The 21,407-nt window shown below is 35.0% G+C and overlaps 1 protein-coding gene across 2 annotated transcripts in view; it reads left to right on the top strand.

Annotated features, from left to right (window-relative positions):
* Positions 1-21,407, top strand: part of ST7 (suppression of tumorigenicity 7) — a 330,306-nt gene that overhangs the window by 137,745 nt on the left and 171,154 nt on the right. For both annotated transcript variants that reach the window (XM_044679523.1, XM_044679522.1), the window contains exon 2: positions 10,616-10,698. In XM_044679523.1, the coding sequence (XP_044535458.1) occupies positions 10,616-10,698 (83 nt within the window). The remainder of the gene's footprint in view (positions 1-10,615; positions 10,699-21,407) is intronic.

Here is a 21,407-nt window from a genome sequence, read left to right as displayed (position 1 = left end):
ATTTCTAAAATATTTAGATATTCTATTTCTGCTTCTGTTAATCTGGGCAGTTTAAATTATCATTTTTCTCATCAATAAAATGTATTCATCAGTCTTTAGAGATCTAGTCCATATGCTCTTGTAAAATCTCCACAGAAGATCCATTAAATGTAATTTCTTCCTCTAGATCTCTTGACATCACATGAGTAACAGTGGAGCCCATGAATTATTTGTTATTCTTCCTCAATTTTTTTATATTTAATTTCCTAGTGAACAGTGGATTTACAAATTAAAGTGTGTAAGGGAATGACACAAATAAAGATGCTGTCTATAGCAGAAAATAGCAGGTAGCCAACCAAGAGAGAAAGAGGAAAACTATATAAGGCAGACAGAAAAATGAAAAAAAAAAATAAAAGCAGAGCAGCCTGGAGCATTTAGAAGTAGGTACAAGCAGCCTTACAGGCCCCAATCTATGCCCTAAGAGCATAAACCATATTGTATATAACAGAGTAATTGATGATCAAACAAATGATAAGCATTTATTAAGTCTCATTTCTGTGTGCGGCAGTGGGGATTCTATACAAAGAATAAGACAAATCCTTACTTCCCCCAAGGAGCTTCTCTTCTCTGTTGTTGGAGACAATGAGGATATTTATCAATCTCTTCAGAATAGCCATATGGAGAACAAATACATAGAGAATAAATACAAATAAATCCAAAGTAGTTAACTAGAAGGTGGTTGGAGAGGGAAGGCACTAACAGTTTGAGGGAATCAGAAAGAGCTTAATGTAGAAGGTCATAAATTTTTAGGGCTTTGAAGGAAGAGGAGAGGAATTATGTAATGCTGAGAGAAGGGATAGAGGAGAGAGAGAGAGATGGAGACAGAGAACAGAGGCAGAGAAACAGAGAGACACACACACACATACACACATAGAGTCAGAGAGAGAGAAGGTTTATTTGTCTGCATCACAGAGAGCAGCACAGAGTGTCATCTATGACAAGGCTGGAATGATAGGTTGGAAAGATGATTCTACAACATGAAAAAATGTTAATATATTCCACATGTAAAGGCATGAAAATATATAATACACATTTGAAAATTTTCCTTCAAAATGTTTCAAATAAAAAATTATGGATAAGTCCTCAGCTTTCTGATTTGATATTCCCATGTTGACTTCTTTTCTGAGGATTCTATAGCTCTATTTTTGCTATATAGATGTTCCAAAAAGCTTTGTGAATTTTGAAACTGCATTAAAGCATCCTGTATTTGGAGTGGAAAGGATGTAGGGACCTCTCAGATAATCAGTCAACCAAAAAATACATATTGGACCCTTATAATTGATATTTCTTTATCATTTTAAGGCACACTTACTTAGAGTACATTATAAAACCATTTGGTATAGCATGTGTAGAATCAGAAGACCTGATTCACATCCTACTTCCTACATTACATGTGTGACCATAGGTGTCAGTTAACCTCCTTGAACCCCAGTTTCTTCATCTATAAATCAGAGATGATGGTAAGTATAGTACCTACCTCGTAGATAACATGTCATGGTTACATCAGTGTGTGTTATCATACCACATCCCTATATAATACTGTAAGGTATATGTCATAGGATCATAGATTAAGAACTACAAGGAATCTTAGGGTTCATTGAGTCTGGTCCTGTCATTTTTTAGATGGGTAAAGTGAGGTTCAAAGAGATTAAGTAGTTTGCCTCGTGTCATAGAGATAGATATAGTAAAAGACAAAGTCCTGCAGATATTCCCATTTTACAGATGAAGAAAGCTTAAGTGATTTATTTATCTAGTATCATACCAATAACCAAGTTTGAAATATGAAATTTGAATCCAAATCTTTCTGACTATCAAGCCCAGCAGGCTGTCTGTTCTGGGCTGTTAGGGATATAAGAAATTACAGTTCCTACTCTTGAAGAATTTACAATCTTGGATCGCAAGAAGTCCTAGAAGGATTATGTTAGAGTAATTTGTATTTCACATTTCCATTGTGTTTGTATTCTAAAGTCTTGTAACCATTCTTAGTCTAAGAAAAACAGATGAATAAAAGTTTTCATAGATATGTTGTTTTAATATTATTAGAAGAACCTTGGAGAGCAAGTATAGCCTCATTAATTTAAGAGGTCAAATGATTTTCCAAGGTTATCAAGTTAGTTCCAGTGCTAGGATTAGAACCCAGGTCCCCTGAGTAGGAAAGACAAGTTAATAGTATAGAGCAGGGGTCGGCAACGTATGGCTCTTGAACCATATCTGGCTCTTTTGAGGGCCAGATATGGCTCTTTCTGCAGGAGCCATAAAGTCAATTTTTTTTCAGGCGCTGTTACAGGAGCGCCCTGTGAGCACTGTACGGCTCTCATGAAATTACATTTTAAAAAATGTGGCATTTATGGCTCTCACAACCAAAAAGGTTGCCGACCCCTGATCTAGAGAGTTATTTATACTATCCCATGCCTGTTTTCAGATACACCAAGCCGGCTTTATTCTTATACCTGAACAAGGTGCTTTAGAAAAAGATATGGGGGGAGGAAGAGAAGGATTACTCTCCTGTTGGCTAAATCCACATTTTTAAGTCTGTTATCAGCATTCCTATTAAATTGAAAGGAAACAGATCCAATGAAGTACAGCTTCACTCTTCTCTTTTGGCAGAGAAGCCCAGTTCTGACCAAGGTTTGCACAGCTATTACTGTACAGATGGGCTCATTCTATCAAAGGAGAAGTGACTCATTAAGGGCTTAACAGAAAAGATGTCCCGTGGTGTAAGGAACCAGGCTGATGTAGCCTTGGTCTCTGATGGATTCAGGCTGAGAAAAAGAAATAAACAGGAGAAATCCAGTTCGTAGTAGAAACAGATGCCCAGATAGCTAGCTGAGACAGTTTACCTGTAAAGTTGCCAAGGCAACTGAGGCTGCTTATGACATCAAGGGAGAAAGGGAAAGACAGACAGAATGATTTATGAGGGTTTTCTTGCCATAGGAACAAGGCTAAAAATACATCTCTCTCTATTTTTCTTTAGCTGGAGAAATGGTGCAGAGTTTTTCAAGGGCTGAGGAGCTGGGGCTTTACATATCATTTAGAGAGCTAGTTGGCATGGCTGAAAGGGAAGGTAGACATTTCGTAAGAGGCATTTATTGAAGCTGAATTTTACACTTTTTGTTTATATTGCTTTGAAAGCTATATTTACTTTGGTGTAGAACTAATTTATATGGACTTTTATACATACAAATTGAATGTTTTCATATAGACAAACATGTTTTTATATGATTTCTGAGTTATTTTTTCGGAAACATTTTTCTTAAATCCTTTTACTGTTGGATTTAAAAAGCCAAATAAAGATCACTATATAGATTATCTAGGTTATCATAGTATCTAATATTTAGGGTATATTATAATAATTAACCATTTGGAGAATCTCTCCAATAGTGAAAGAAGACCATATTTATTCATACCCTATCTGTTCTTGCCTGCAAGTAGGAAGTGCTGTCAGTGTTATTTTTTGTTTTTGGGACTAATATTTTATTGTAATTAAAGGAGGACAATCTCTTCAAATTTAATGCCCTGAAAATCTGAATTGAAGCATGTAGGTTAGCTAAGTTATAAAAAGTATAATTTTTTTGTCTTCTACCTATCATCAGATGAGGAAGTCAATAAATGGGAGTGACTTCTAATTACAATAAACAGGAAAAGGAGAATAGATATCAGGATAGAGTAAGGAATGAAGAAAAATATTTTATAATTGAACTGTTTTTAAAATTGCATTTGGTAGACTAAACAGTGCTATAGTATTCTTTCCAAATCATTTTGAAAAAAGGGAAAAATGTTTTTTGAGTGGAGGTTCTTCCCAAACTTGTTTTATATAGTAAATGGATGATAGAATATATATATGAAAGTGCTTTATAAACCTTAAGATTTAATATAAATGTGTTATCATTATGGTATTATTCTTTATTTGGTACAAGGTTAACACTTGGCTTTAGTATTCTGCTATTAATAACAACAGCTAGCATTTACCTAGGACTTTGAGACTTGCAAAAGTGCTTTATAAATATCTCATTTTGCACCCCTCCCATAAGCCCTTGGAAGGTAGATACAGCAATTATCCCCATTTTATAGATGAGGAAACTAAGACAGACAGAGGCCAATTGGACTTGCCCACGTACTTAGTTAATATCCAGTGTGGCATTTGAACTCAGGTTTTTCTGATTCAAGGCCCAGTGTTGTATCCACTGTGCTTCCCACAGACTTGGGATGATTCTGGATAGATTTCTACACTTTCAGCTATAGCCAAAATATTGATTGAAATAAACTTTATCTTTATCCTACCCCAATGTCCTAACTTCACAGCTTTGAAGGTATTGTGACTGGTACATTTTCTCCAATTAAGTCCGTTGGAAACTCATGATCTTGGTTATGTTTCTTGGTTTAATACGACAGTCATCAATGTTCCTTTCATAACCCACAAATGAATGTTAAGGAAAATGTCAGGGAAAGCTCCACAAAACCCTGGAGTGACCAAAGGGTAAGGAAGATTGTTCCTCTTGTAGGAGGAATACAGAATCATATCTTTCTGCCTCTAGGCATTTCTATATCAACAAAGTCCATTCCAGATATAATAAAACCATCATTAACTAGCACCTACCTAATCAATTAGTTGGTCTGGCACATTTTACTTTAAGGAGCAAGACACAAATAACAAAAAAGTATCAAAGATTCATGGAATCTTTAAAGTTAGAAGGGACCTTAGAGAGTGCCTACTTTTAATAGAGCTCAACCTCTATTCAAATAATGACTTCCCACTGTAAAAGTTCCAACTAGTGGTTATGCAACTTGAATACTCTATCATTGATGATTAAAGTACTTAAACATCAAATTCTATGATATGGCCTTGACTTCATACACATTCATCTTAATTAAAAAAAATCTATAGATGTAATAGGCACTCTGCTATAAAATTAGGAATGTGCTGGAAGCAGCTGTTAAGGGCCCATGAAAGACAACTGTTAAATTTTTAGTTTGAGCAGTTATACCTTGGAAATCAGCAAACACTAGTGGTCAAGGCTTTATTTTTAAATGGATTGTCTAGGCCAGTCAGCGATGGGCAAACTTTTTAAAGAGGGGGCCATAGGAAGGGAAATGCTCATCTGTCAGTCTGTTTATAAGGCAACTCTTTTGAAGTTTCATTGTATTGTATCCTCATTGTATTTGTCAGGTTAGGAATAATGTTACGAGGCTGGATAGAACATTTCAGGGGGCTGCATCTGGTCCTGCTGGCTGTAGTTTGCCCATCACTGGTCTAGGCTTAAGAAAGTGATGGAGAAAATGTTAACAGTGTAGACTAAATTAAAAATTTTTTCTAGAGAGCTGGTGGTGAAATATTTATCAGCAGCTCCCAATGTATGATCCATAGTTAGGAGAGAAGTTTCATTATGGGCACTATCTATTCCAGAAAGACATCATGCTATAGTGAAGCTAGGGCTTAGCTCAAAGTGGAGACCTGGATTCAATTCCTTTTTCTGACATAGCTGGGTTATGTGACTGGGCAATTGAATTGCATCAATTGAGGATGCTTTCTCACTTAGAGTTCCCTCTACCAGAGAAATCACAGTTTTGGATGAATCCATATTAAGCCAGGAAAATATATGTACACATATTTGAAAGATTTCCAATATATTGAAATATTCTACTTTATTCTCAGTTACTAAGAACATTAAATTAATTAGAACCCTCCTTTCTAATCCTTTGATTTGTTTCTCTACATCGCTTACAAAGATACTCAAACAGACGTGTTTTCTTATCAATATGATGATTCTGATTAAATATGTTGGTTGCCACCCATTCTGGGGGACTTTTGTCTCTGTCGATGACCTTCAGTTCTAAAGGAGTCCAAGCTCTGGCAGATTTCAACTGCGTTGGAAAGGTGTTTTTTTTTTTTTTTTTTTTTTTTTTTTTTTTTTTTTTTTTTTTTTTGAGTACAGTCCCAGAAAGAATGAATCTGTTTGCTAAGGGCTAACAGCTAAATACAGATAGTTCATCACCAGTAGGCCAGCCAGTTGTCTACAAGTTTCTTGGCAGTGGCAACTCATGTAACAAAGAAAAAACCAAAATGGCCCTCATTCCTGTTCAGCCTTCTGCATCAGCAGTGATGGTGCCAGAGTGGAGGAAAAGCAAGACAAAGACTGCTGAGAATCCCAGTTTTTAAGACTGTCCATAGACTTTGAGTTGTTGGTCCTCTAAATGAAATTTACCAAATACAAATACCCAATAAAATGTTGGCACTTTAAATTGGCCTAGTGAAGAACTTAATTATAGCAGCCTTGCAGTTCTGAGTGAATGAGAGGGTGACTCAAAACTTCAGCTTGAGAAGCAAATAAAAGAATTAGAGGTATGCACTCTACAATGCTTATTCCATTTTATTGAGTTTTTACTCATGTAGTCTTTCCTTTAAAATCTTCATAGTCTATTCCATAAATGATTTTGATAGAGACAGGAAAGCCAAACCTATTTGATTAATCTAAAATTTCAGACCAGCACCTCTAATTCACTTCTAGCCACACTTTCCAGCTTAATGATTGGCTTGCACTGATAATGCCACGTGTATTGGAAGAAAAAAAAGTGCAATTATATGTAGACATACCTAGTCTTTCTTTTGATAAGTTGCTGTGATGCAGTGGTTTACAGGAATACTTTTTACTTTAAAAGTAGGAACAGTCCATCTTTTAAAAACCTACATGAATAGGAGTAGTTAATAGAAGAGCTCTTTGTATAATACATGCCATGTTATATGGATCTTAATAACTGTATTCTTGACATGACTGTCTCCAGTTCCAGTGATAATTTTCTGTCATGCTCACCCAAGTGAAACCTCCCATATTTTGATAGTTATATAGTTGCCTTCTTCCTCTTTGTCTTTTACTTGTCTTTTTTGAATACCGTTCTGTTTTTATCCATTCATCATTGTAGCTTGCAAAAGTTATTTTAAAATTCATGTGCCCAGTTATAAAACACTCCCATTTAATTTTCCACTCTTTAATAATATACCTCTTATTCTATTACCTTTGGTCACCAGTAAAAATAAGACAACTGTGTCAGGTTAAAGTTCAGCATCTTAAAAATTGCCCTTTAGGGGGCGGCTGGGAAACTCAGTGGATTGAGAACCAGGCCTAGAGACTGGAGGTCCTAGGTTCAAATGTGACCTCAGACACGTCCCAGCTGTGTGACCCTGGGCAAGTCACTTGACCCCCATTGCCTACTCTTACCACTCTTCTGCCTTGGAACCAATACACAGTATTGACTCCAAGACGGAAGGTAAGGGCTTCAAAATAAATAAATAAATAAATGAAAATCTCCCTTTAATACAATTTCAAAAGTGGCCATTACATATGCTTCTTAAATATTTATCCTTTAAAAGTGTCTAATTGGATCAAATTAAAGCATTGATAAAAAGTTTAAAGATATATTACGCCTCCCTCTATATTGTGATATATTGGACTTACTGCCAGGTTTTAAAAGGAAGTTAGAAGAGCTTGAAAGAATTTATTCTTCGCAAAGCTGGGCTGGTTGGGAATATGTTTTTGTTGTTATGTTTTAGCATATGAAAAGACTCGGAAATCTAATTGAATTTTCAATTTCCCCCTTTGAAAATGCAGGTGGTATGTTTTCTCCTTCCTAGTTTTCAGAGACCTTACTATGCCTCCATTAATACTCCGAGATTATTATGAATGGTTTCAGTGATCAATTTTAGCTAATTCCTTAGTTGCCCTCAGCTGTAGGTCATTCAAGCCTGTAGATTCAAACAATCTACTAATTTACTTGAGTATTCTTTAAGTAGATCCTCTCCCATTTCAATGTGGCTTTTTTGTATTTTCATCCCAATGGAGAACGTGCTATTTTTTCCCCAAAGAAATAAAAGCATGTATTAAAAACGACTGCCTTTTAGTGTAATTGGTTAAGAGCTTTTTCTCCTTCTCTAATGAAAGGACTCGATTTCCCTTTTTCTTTCCATTAGGCCTAATGCATTTTAATAATACTTCTCAGTATATGTTATGTCCCCCAAATCTTAGGGCAACTTCAAGCTATTAAAGCTCAAGTTTTAAGTTATAAAATTGCACTAAAACTTTTGGGACTCTCTGAATTTATTAAACTAGCTCCCTGAAATGTATATATAAAGTAAAGACTTTTTATCTAAATCCAGTATATATCAATTCCATGATAAGCCAGATGTACATTTACATTTCATCATGATGAGTTTGTGCAGGTCAAAGCAATTATAGGATTTGCTGTCCTTTCTTCAACCTTATACACTCTAATTGAAGACTGTTGTAGATCACTTTTTGCCCTTACATGTAACAGAATGTGCCAAAATAAAATAGACTCAATGATTGTTGTCTTCACTTGGTTTCAAATGGATTTCTTTTGTTACCCAAAATTAAGGAGAAGCCTTAATGAAGTGTATTATTATGACATAATAGAATAAAATTGAAAAGAGCACAGTTTTCTTATTTTTTTTTAATTCACCTCAAGCAATTTAAATGAAAATAAAATACATCTGAAAACAAATCTATTGACCACCTCTGTCATCATCCCATGGTAATTTATTGAGAGGATGCCTCTCTTTAGTCCTGTCATTGTCTTTCCCTGACCTTACTCAACATAATAACTTTATTCCCTGGATGGAGGTGCTCCAGTTCATGGGCTATAGAATAAGTATCCTGGAGTGCATTCCTTTTTTATAATTGTAAAAGTGAAATATGGCTTTTAAAATCTTTACTAGCAATATCAAGAAAGATGGAATTTCCAAATATGAGGTATAAACTTTGTCACTTTCTGGTTCTCCTTCTGTGCCTTTATCTGTCCTTGCCTGACTCATTTCCATTCTCTCTTTCCATTTTCATGTCTCCTCTCTTTGAGATGAATATAACGACCTGAAGCATATATATGTATAAAATAATATAATATGATATGAAATGATATAATATGGTATAAGTATATATTAATATTAGTTGCTGTATTATCTTCAGTATTTACTGGAATGTATTTTACTTTATGTATGAATGGCTTTATTATTGTTTTTTAAATGGAATCAAGTTCCTGTTTATACATGCGCATATATACATATATACTTTTTTCCTGGGATTTTAGTTTCCCATCCCTTTTCATTCTTTCTGCAATTGGAGAATTGATCAGTTTTCAGAGGATTCTGATTTAGGTTTTCAGCAGGTTTGTTTGAAAAAATCCACCAAAAAGAAAGTATATTCATCTATGTTCACACAAAGAATATAATATACCTTTTCTTCTTAACCACAATTAGAAAAATAGCATAGGAGGGAGTAGGTGGTAGGATTTGGAGGATAGAAAGATATCCCATTGTGATAATTAAGAGATGAATCCCAGGATATTAAAACCTAATTATGAATCATGGACTCCGGTTTTTAATTTCATTCTTCCACTGACTGTTAGCTTTGAAAGTCACAAATAGCAAATTTTTCTCTTACGGCAAAACTAGCTAATCAACCCTTTAAACTCCATGTGAATCTTTTATTTAGTGTCCTATCTCTCCTCCCCACTAATAGACTGACTACATTATGACCCTCCAGTTATTTTGGTACTAGAACATGAGTATCTGCTTTACTTCACTGACTCCTTGGCTGGGCCCTTCCTGGCTGGTACCCCAGGGCTGTTGGCCTGTGCCACCCTAGTTACGCTACCGTTCAGTTGCTTTGTTTTGTATTTTTAAAATTGGAGCTAATAACTGACTTTCTTCCAAAGAAAGATGTGATGAAGAAACATAAATGTGTTGAGTACACATTACTTAGAAAAAGTAGAAAGATAAATCATCAGTGTAGGACAGTAAAAAGGTCAATTTCTGAATAATGAAATGTATAATTAAAATTACATAGTATAGCAGTGTGTAGACTAATACTGTTGTGATAATAAAAAAATGGCTAAGTTGGGTGTTGTCTATATTTTGAAAAACAGTAGATTATATAAAAATCAATTCAGCAAGTTGGATTTTTCCTAGTGAATGAATTTGTTGGAGTAAAGTAGAAATTGGTTGTTAAGATGATTGGGGGAAAAGAGTATTATTTAAATAGAAGGTTGTATTTTGGCATGGTTTATTTGCTCCATAAATAGGACAACCCTGCAGCTCCCTAAATAAGTTTTAGGATTTTACCAGACATCCAATTTTTAACCTTCCCTTTGGTTACCATGGTATATAATATATTAATTCATTGTTCTTTTTGACTTTGTATCTGTAGAATTGTTATTTGATTTTTCAAGGGCTTAGTCTGTTGGGCCAACAAAAACATAGTCATGGCTTTCCAGTATTTGGTTGACAGTTGAGTAACTTGGTTGTTTGCATAAAGTATTCAGTTGTAACCACAGTAGAAAATGCTCTGCAAGGCTAGTGTTTGGAGGCAGAGCTAACAGTTGCTTTAGTTTTTATGGTTCAAGATATGTGATTAGATATATTGTATATCCTTTTTTTTAACAGCAAGGAATCAATTGATAATGGGGTTCTACTGTATTTTTGAAATTTAAAATTTTCTGGACTAATAGAAAAGAGTCAGTGTTATTGACATTCATATTTCTTGTTTTTCTCTTTCTGTTTTCCTTCCAGTGAGTATGTTTTTGAACACATTAACACCGAAGTTCTATGTTGCTCTGACAGGCACATCCTCACTAATCTCAGGGCTCATTTTGGTAAGTATTAGAAATATTATTTTCATTTTAAACTTTTGTTACCAATTGAATAATTAACATGAAAAGAGACATTGTGCCAAGTTCATCAGGGACATTTTAAGATTTTTTTTTCTTTCAAAACTCAGATTTTCCTGTTGTTTATAGAAAAATAATAAACCATTGTTGGATATAATTATTGCAATGGTCTTTCTCAGTCCTAAGAATCCACAAATGTAATTCATCTAACAGCTTAACTGATTTTGTACTGTGACACTCTTCTATTGAGATAAATTTTCAGATAAAAATTATTTTTTGGAGAGATTTAAAGTTAGTTCTAGGACAGGTGCACAAAGTATGACTAATAAGCCAGATAAATTAGTGATCTTAATGTTGTAATGGATCAGGTTTGATCTGACAAGTATCATGATGACCTGGTGGAATGAGATTTGTGACTAGAATAGGAGGTAGAAGTAGGTAGGTATACTATATTGCAGTGGTTCCCAATGTTTTTCATTTCTTGAATTTATTTCAGCCAAAAAAGAAAAAAAGTGTGAATTTCCATACTCATATTATGCAATTGTTTACTTCTTTAAGGCACAATTAAATAATTTTTAGCCAGAGTTTCATGTTTATGATCCCACTCCCCAGATATTTGGGAATTACTACTTAATCGTAAAGGAAGAGAATAGGAAAAAGTATCTGGGGTGGAGATAGCATTGCATTTTAAAGATAAATGCATGTCAGGAAATTTATGAATGAATGGGAAAACATGGTGGATAGCATTTGGATAAAGAACAATACAGGCAGAAACAGAAGTGATATTTTCATTTAAATATGTTACAGATGACCAGGACCAAAAGAAGAACTAGATAAGGAATAGGGGAAACAGATCTCGTCTGGAACAGAGGCATGATAGGGAACTTTGTTTTTCCAGATATCTGCTAGAAATCTTTCTCTTCCCAAATCACCATCAAAGAAAAAAAAAGAAATATACTACATTTTAGTCACAAGTCTACCAGAAAGAATTTTTATTCAATTAAACATTTTACATTTTAAAAAAATTAATTTTAAGTTCCAAACTCCTTCCTCTTTCCTTCTTCTACCCATTGAGAAAGTCAAGAAAAAACAAAACTCATTGTAAATATGTATAAGAGCAAACATGTTCTTCAAAATAAGGCAAAAGAAATCTCCAAATTAGCCAGGTCCAAAAGGAAATAATAAAAGAGAAAAAAAGAAAAGAAGAAATAGAAAAAATAGGCTTCAGTCTGTACTCAAGTATATCATCTGGAGTTTTTTGGAATTAGAGGGTTATTTTATTGACCAGAGTTACTAAGTCTTTTACAACTGATTTTCTTTATAACATTTCTGATATTATTCTCTTGGTTCTGCCCACTTCACTTTGTATCTATTCACATAAGTTTTCCTAAATTTATCTTAAACTGCCCCCTTTAAAATTTTTTATAGTACTAGAGTGGTTCATTGCATTCATATAGAATAACTTGTTCAGCTGTTTTCCATTTGATGGGTATCCCCTAAGTTTGCATGGCTTTCCTTCTTCAAGAAGAGCTGGTTTAAATATTTCTGTACATATGGTCCTTTTCCCCTTCCTTTGATCTCTTCTTGGTATAAGCGTAGCAGAGGTATTGCTGGGTCAAAGGGTTTATATAGTTTGGTAGCATTTTGGGGCATAGTTCCAAGTCATTTTCCAGAAAGGCTACACTAGTTCACAGCTCTACCAACAGGATTCTTTTCCCACAACCCTTCTAGCATTTGCCATTTTGTCAACTTTGTCAATCCAGTAGATATGAAGTGGTACCTCAGAGTTGTTTTAATTTGCATTCCTCTAATGACTAGTAATTTAAAACCTTTTTTATATGACTACTGTTAGCTTAGATTTCTTCCATCTTTATTATCTTCTACTGGATGTCTTTCCCAACCCTCTTAAAGCTATTGCTTGCTCCCTCTCTTATTTACTTCCTCTTTGTTCTATATGTATCCTATATAAAGCAATTTACATATAAAAGAAGCATGTGTACCTCCCCCATTGTCTTTCTGTCTGTCTCTCATTCTCCCCACCTATATATGTATATGTAGATAGATGGATGGATAGTGTCTTTTGAACATAGGGTTTTTGTTTGCTTATTGTCTCCTCCATTACATTGTAATGGGAAAGGATTGCCTTTTGCCTCTTTTTGCATCTCCAGTATTTAGCACAATGCCTGGCACATAATAGGCAGGCACATAATAAATGTTGACTGACTGAAATTCTCAGTTCTTGTTTTAATTTACTTTCTAATATATCCTGCTGACTGACTTTCTCTGAAAACTGGCTATTCTTAGTCCCAGCACAAGTAGATGCTGCATAAATACTAATTCCCTTCCCTTCCCCTTAATATCCTTTGACCATTTATCAATTGAGGAACAGCTCTTAGAAATATATGTCTTAGAAATGAGTCTCTTATCAGAGAAACTTGCTGAAATTTTTTTTTTACAATTTCCAACTTCTCATCTGATTGCTTTTTTTTTCTTCATGAAAAAACATTTTATATAATCAAAATTGTCCATTTTACTCTCTGTGAACCTCTCTATCTCTTGTTTGGTCATTAATTCTTCTCTATCCAAAGATCTGGAGGGTGATTTCTTTTATCTTCCTCTAATTTGCTCATTTGGAGTTTATGTTAGTATACAGTTTGAGATGTTGACCTATAACTAATTTTTTGCCATATCACTTTTGAATTTTCCCAGCAGTTTTTGTCAAATAGTGTGTTCTTTCCCCAGTGGCTTGGCTCTGTGGGTTAATTAAACAGTAGGTTTCTGTGCTGCTGTGTTTCTGTTTATTGGGACTTATGAGTTCCACTCTTCAATCTCTCTTTTTTTAATCTCACTAGATAAAAAATTGTCAATTTGTTTTTGACAGTTATGGCTTTGTAGTATATAATTTGAGATCAAGCACTGATAGATTCCTTTCTTCATATTTTTTGTTGCCTTTTGTTTCTCCAGATAAATTTATGATTTTTTTCTAGCTCTAGAAAGTAATCCTTTGGTAGTTTAATTGTTATAGCACTGAATAAGCAAATTGAATAACATATTATCATTTTTATGACATTGGCTTGACCTACCCATGAACAATTAATATTTCTTCAGTTAATTAGATCTCTGTTTGTTTATAAAGAGAATTTTGTAATTGTTCACATTGTTTCTGTGTGGTAATTAAAAAAACAAACCACCTTACCTTTTATCTTAGCATTGAAATAATTATTAGTTACAAGGCAGAAAAGTGGTAAGGCCTAGAGGTACTTGGGATTAAGTGACTTGCCCAGGAACATACAACTAGGAAGTGGCTAGTTTGATCATAGCATATGATTTTGTGATAAAAGCTATAATCTTCTCACTTGTAGCTTATTTAAATTTTCACATGAATACTTAGTATGGATATTGGTCTCTAGTTTTCTTTCTCTGCTTTGACTCTCTCTGGTGTAGGTATCAAGATTATATTTGTTTCTTAGAAGGAATTTGGTAGGACTTCTTACCTATTTTTTCAAAAACAGTTTAGATAGTATTGGAATTAATGATTCTTTAAATATTTGGAGAATATTGAGACTGCTGATCATGCAACAGATAGAACTCTGGGACTGAAGTCAGGGAGAACTAAATTTAAATCAAAATTCAGCAAGTAATTTAACTGGTACTACCTAAGTTTCCTCAACTGTAAAATGGGAAAAAATAATAATAATATTTACCTTATCATGAGGATTAAATGAAATTATTTTTATAAAAAGTAATCAGCACAGTATCTGATACATAGCAAATACAGTATAAATGCATATTCTCTATACACTTAGAATTCATTTATAAATCCATCTGGTTCCAGTGTTTTTTTTTTCCTTTTGGAAATTTATTTCTAGCTAGTTCAAGTTCTTTTTCTAAGATATGGTTATTTAAATATTGTATTTACTGTTCCATTAATTGGGACAATTTGTATTTTGTAAATATTAGACTATTTAATTTAGATGATCATTTTATTATATAGTTGACTAAAATAGTTCCAAATAATTGATTTTATTTCTTCATTGGTGGTGAATTCCCCCTTTTCATTTTTTATATTGATAATTTGACTTTTTTAACAATCAAATTAGGTAATGGTTTACCTATTTTATTTGTTTATTCTACAATCCAGAACCTGGTTTTATATATTAGTTCTGTTTTATTTTAAACTTTTAATTTTTAAAATCTCTCCTTTGATGTTCAGGATTTCTATTTTGGTGTTCAATTTAACACTAATCTCCAAACAATTTGCAGTTTAGAGGGAGATACGTCCATAGTCTATTCCCTTTCTCTTCATACCAGTTAATATTTTTACCCCTCTACCCTCATGCCAAGAGTTTGATGTAACATTTATTAGAACCTAAGAAGAGAAAAATTACAATTGTCAAAATATAATTTGGGGTCAAAATTTAAGTTTCAGAATAGTTCCTTAAATGTAGCTACTAGTGCATTCCTTTTTTGACCATTCCTCTCAAGGATTTGAAAAGGGCTTGCTCTCAAAGGTCAGTGTCAGAATCCTTTATGAAAGGAGAAGGGTGAGTTACAGTGCCCTTTTTTCAGAGTTTGGAGGAAAAAAGGAAATTCTCCTTAGATGGGTCAATAAAACTAAATTCTATAGGGCTAGGAAGGCAATATCCCAAACCATAGCAGAGGTACTTTGTTCTGAGTTTGGTTACCACCATAAATCTATTTTCCCAGGAAAGACCTTTTGTCCTTGACCTAATGTGTCTGTTAAGTCTAAAAAGAACTTTTAGACCAGAGATGATTTTTTTCTTGATATTTTCAGCTGAATTGAAAGGATGGTTTTAAAAAAATATACTTTCATATCACTGTGGCCAATAATTTTAAAGTTTGCATTAATGATGTGATTTTATCTTGTGAATTGTTGTTTTTTGGTCTTCCTTGACCACCTTTTGGCATTTTCTTGGCAAAATATACCAGAGTTGTTTTGCCATTTCCTTCTCTAGTTAATTTTACAGATAAAGAAACTGAGTCAAACAGGATTATTTGAAATGACTTGCTCAGGGTCACAGTGAGGGGCTGGGGCTCAATTTTAACTTGGGTCTTCCTGACTCCAGGCCCAGTGCTCTATCCATTAGGCCACTTGGTTGCCTCTGTGGAATTATGAGGGAAATGTTTTTATTGGATCTGATTCTTACCCACATGAAAGCATTTGTTGTGCAAATATATAGCACATTGGACTTGGAGTCAGGAAGACCTGAGTTCAAAACCTGGCTTTAAATACTTACTAGCTGTGTGAATTAGAGCATGTCATTTACCTTCTGCCTCAGTTTCCTCAGCTGTAAAACAGGAGAAATAATAGCAACTACCTCCCAGGATTATTTTGAAGATAAAATGAGACAATATTTTAAAAGTGCTTTGCAAACCTTAAAGCAATATATAAATGCTATCTATCTATCTATCTATCTATCTATCTATCTATCTAGTAGTAGTAGTAGTAAATATCAGACACCAATGCCTCTACCACCTTTAAGAGGAAGTGATTACTCCAGCTTAGGATTTATTATCAAGAAGCAACATAAAGCTAAGTGAAGTCTCTTTTCTGGGAAGAGGTTTCAAAACTTCTCAGAGGAAGAATAGGGCAAGATCATATGGATTAAAATTCTTTAGGGCTAGTCAACACATGAAGGATGGGAAACCTAAAGTAAGATCCTAAAGAAACAAATAGGCCTTTTTGGGGGTGATAAGGAAAAGGGAAAATTGTTTTAGGAGTTTGACATGATGGGACAGGAAACCCATTAATCACTTTAGCTTTTCTAAAAAATGTACCCAGATTTCACTAAAGGCAGTGAATCAATACAAAAGTGTGACTGGTCCTGTCCCAATAGTGTCCAGAGTGAGCCGAAACCATTCAGGAAGTCTAAGGACAACAAATCAGTTTAGAAAGAGCTCTGTTGGGGAAGGGAGAACTGTGGTAATTAAAAAAACAGGGTAGTGTCTGCCCATTGCTGGTGGTGGATGGAAAGAAGGCAGAATTGCTCCAGGGTTATTTGGCTTTGCTTTTCCTTGACCAAGGTAATAACCCATGGAATTAATAGATATAATTAAACATGGCCAATTCTTAATCTTCCAAAGAAATTGAGATTTGTTCTTTTTCAGTCCAGGTTGCAAGGCCCAGATCAATCACATTTCTGCTCCTCAAAGAATTTGTGGTTTGAGATGGCCAATCCACTCAGGAATCTCTGAAAAATCTGATGGGACAGGAGAGAAAGGGGGAAATTTCCTGAGTGTCACAAAAAAAAAGTAAATGAGGTAGGCAGACCGAGATTACGGAGCTTGACTTTGAATTCTTGTGAGACTGTAAAACATATTGTTAAAGAGATGATTAGTGAAGGATAGTCAAAGAACAAATATTTATTAAGCATCTACTGTGTGCCCAGCACTGTGTTAAGATTGGGAAGATAAATACCATCAGGTGCCAATTAGTGGGAATAATAAATCCATTGAAGTGATATTCCTTTATAGTCTAAATAGTTACATAACTGTGTCAATTAGGGAAGTGGTTCTAGTCTGGTGGAAATAGGCAGTGTAAATTCTAATAATATGGCCACTTAAAGGGACTTATTGTTTTGCTAGCTGTACCATAAATAACCCTGTATACAAGGAGATTCCATTCTAATGGGTGAGAAAGTAAATGCAGAATAAATATATAATGAAAACAAATGAATACAAAAGAGTTTTAAATATGACATATTTGGGGAGTGACAGTAAAAGAAGCTGCTTTATCAGAAAGCATGAAAAAAAAAGTGGGGCAGATGTCAAAGCAATATTTTAGGACCTTAGAGCCAGAAGGATCCGCAGAGGCTGCTTAATCCAATCCCTTCATTTTACAGATGTGGAAACTGAGATTTGGGGAATTTAAATGAGTTCTCTAAGGTCCTAGGAATAATAAAGATCAGATGTCAGATATGATTCCAGAGCCAGTGGTACTAGGAATTATCAAATAATCAGTAGATTTGTTATTTTAACAAGAATTCAGAGAAGAGGCAGTATATTGTACAATCAACCAAATAAAGTATTTTGATAGCATGAAGCTTAGTCTCTATCATAGTTTAAAACAAAGAGTTGAAGTAGAGGAAAAGGGGAGAAATGGAGATGAAAAAATGAGTGATTGGGTAGAAAACAGGAAAAAAGGCAATTAAACAAGAGAGAACTCTTAATGGAGAAAAGAAATTTCAAATTGATCATATATGCTGTTCATTGAGCTCTAATGATACTTTAGTAACAAAATCAGGATGTTTTGGAAATATAGCATTTAAAATGTTATTTTGTGAGGTTTTTAATTTTTAAAATGAGCACACTAAACTATCACAAATATAGTTATTAAAATTATGAGTAGTGTTTTCCATCTTGCCCTTAAACTTCTATGTATTCTCTACATACATAGGAAGGCGTATTATTTGCTAAAACCATAGAAATAAGCATAGAAAAATGAATGTTGAAGAAAAAAAAAGAATGTTTTCCTACGGCCAGTTGAGTCATAATTTTATACACCCAGGAGCCATTGACTGAGAAGAAAAATTTATTTTATTTATTTATTCTCAAGTGGTGGTGCCTTCCTTGCTTTAAAGAACCTCACATGACAAGCTCTAGCTAAGAAATTTTCAGCAATTTTTCTAATCTGTTCTGTAAGCCCTTCCTTGGACTATATTATAGCAGCTTCCTGTCGAGGGCTCCCCAGAATATATATCAACTGGAAAAAAAGGGCAAGTAGTCATTCTCTGTTATTTTTCCACTGTTCTCTCCGTAGCCCATCATTCTTTTATTTTCTTAATGGTAGTTTTGAAATCAGATGTCAGGCTTAGTCTCTTGCCTCTCCAAATAAAGGAATTTCCCTAGTCCATAAATATTGCTTTTCAGGGCTTGTTAGCTGCCTTCTTGCATTCTTAACATAACCATTAGCTCCTGATGATTCACTCCAGGAATATGCCTGACTTTCAAGTATCCTAATGATGCATTTACCCTTCCAGTGGAAAACAAATGATGCTCACTGGTAACATTTCTGGGAAAAGCCTTTGTTCAGTCATGGATTTTATTAGCCACCTTAAAAACTTTGTGGGGTAGAAGGAGTGGAGGAGTACGATGCTGGCTCAATATCCACAGGACCTGTTTTTAGGGAATATAAATGATTATTTCATTCTTTTTGCTCATACCAGATCTTCCCCACTGCACCTGACCTCTCCATGCATGGCACATTAAATGTGGCACAAAGTACCACAGCTGGCCCTTCATAAAGCTCTTTGGTTTTGTTTACTGTCAACCAACTGCCCAACTGCCCTGGGGCAGCCTTCTTGGAGCTAGATTTGGGCTCCTGAAAGAGTTTGTTTGCAGACACTTGGGAGCTGATAGATCAGAGAATTGAATGATATGAGGAGAAGAGGGAAGAGGTGAGGAGAGAGGGAAGAAACAGAGTCCATGGGCCTGGCACACCTGCCTGAGGAGGTCCTTCATTCTTTGGAGAACTGCTTTGTGTTCCCACAGAGTCAGGAAGATCTCAGATATTTATGAGCTGGGTGACCCTGGGCAAGCCTCAGTTCCCTCCTCTGTAAAATGGGGATTATAGTAGTCCCTACCTCCCAGGGTTGTTGCAATGATCCAATGAAATGATCATTTGAAATCACTTAGTACAGTTCTTAGAACATCATAGAGGCTATGTAAATATTAGCTTTTATTATTGTTATTATTAAATGTGGTGATTGAGGAGATGTACACAATTTGTATGGTATAGAGATTAGATGTTCATACATACAAGTTGGGAAATTCACACGCACATCCAGGTACAAATGGATGCCTATGTGAATGAAACAAAGAAAAAGGGAGGCAGAATATAGGAAAAAAGAGAAAAATAAGAATGATAAAGAAAAGACTCAGAAGACTGAGCTTGGGTTGGGGGGTAAAACTTAGCAGGGGGATGGATTGGTGAAAGAGTCAGGAAGTAGGTAGGAGACAAAGTGGAGAAATCATAGATTTTGTTCATTTGCTCATACCAGACCAACGAGACAGAAAAGTAAACATCATACTCTTTCTGAAACTGAAATATAGAGGGATTATATTTGCAAATTGCTAAGTTTATTCAACTTTAACAAATTGTCTGATTCAGTCCACCTCCGGGGAGAGAACTGTGTTGGTGTTGTCCTTCACATCTGTTTATCTTTGGTTTTATTTGGGGTTTTTGGTGATGTATGAGTGTGCTTTTACAACAGTGACCAATATGAAATTAAAAAATGAAAAAAAATTAAAAATGTCTGATTCACTCAACATAGCCCTTTTTCTACATTTTTAAAAAGCCTTCTAAAAAAGAAGAGGGCTGTGGTTGTTCTAATACTTTTCACATGGGCCTTTAGGATAACCTGAAATATGATTTTGTTGTTTAGCCCATAATTATATTTTTAATTACTGCCCATCATTTTCTGAAACTCTTCAGGTATCCTCAATCCTCAATCTTATGGAACAAGGAATGGCTAGAGAAGGGACCTGGGAAATTAGAGTAAAATAGCTTTTTCGGGTTCTTAGAGGCAGCCTGAACCACCCAGTGGACTCCTACACCCAGGGTATGTGAATTATAAAACAACTTGATTTTTGGCTCTAAGGGGAAAGGTTGAGAAGCTGGGGAGGCCAGATGGCTGTGGGAGCTGCAGACAATGGGAGGGAATGGAGGAGCCTGCAGCCTTATCACGTTACAGCTTCTTGGGTTCACCATGAAAATTAATGCTCTCTGCAGAAACTAGAGGAGCCAACTGCTCAGGGAGACTGGCCACATGGAAGGATCTTATTGTGAAGATGAGCATGGACACATCTGGGGGTCATGTTTGATCATGGCAGGGACAGAATGAAGATTAGAGAATACTCAAGGGAAAGAGGCCAGTTAGACCTAAGCAAGAAGGGAATCTTTCAGTTCTTACCTAGAATACTCTTCCTGCATTAGGAATGCCTACTTCTGTCTGCTCTAGTCCTCCATTTTTCAGAGGAAACCGAAATTCTAGAGAACAGGAAAGATGTCAAGTTAATTTAAGGGTCCACAGGCTTCCTGACGTTCAGCCAAAGACCTTCTTCAAGGCACTGTACTAAATGACCCCAACATCTTTTTTAGTTTTAGCTGGGTGGTCTGATGAAAGATATAATCTATCATTGTGTTTATCAATTTGTTGGGGCAATCAAGACAAAAATATCCTTCTAAGTAATTGGCTTAAAGAACTGAGTGAAGTTGATTTAAGGAAAGGTATTTGAATAATAGTAGTTTGTCTTTTTTTTTAATAATAGAAATCTTAAAAAGTAGTTTTTGAAGTACCAAAAAAGTTTTTGTTTTTATTTGGCCAACTTAGAACGCAGCTGTGATATCTTGAACTTACAAGAGTACCTCGAACATATGTTACATACCTTGCTTCCTCGCCCCATTTTCAGTGTCCTTTTGCTGAGCCTGTGCAGAGTGACCCATCAAATAAGTCTACAGTAATTAATGATCCAATGGAAAAATCTTTGCTAGAGATTTTAGTTCTTGGCCCTTTGTATAAACTGCAGTGGTGAAGAATCCTTGTGTCATAAACATCTGTCTTTTCCCTCCCTCCTTCCCTCTCCACTTTTCTCTCCCTCCCTCTCTCCCTCCCTCCTTTTCTCTCTCTCTCTCTCTCTCTCTCTCTCTCTCTCTCTCTCTCTCTCTCTCTCTC

The sequence above is a fragment of the Gracilinanus agilis genome, chromosome 5 (assembly GCF_016433145.1).
Source record: "Gracilinanus agilis isolate LMUSP501 chromosome 5, AgileGrace, whole genome shotgun sequence".
Lineage (NCBI taxonomy): Eukaryota > Metazoa > Chordata > Mammalia > Didelphimorphia > Didelphidae > Gracilinanus > Gracilinanus agilis.
Note: the sequence above shows the minus strand (reverse complement) of the source record. Positions and strands in the feature narration are given on the sequence as shown.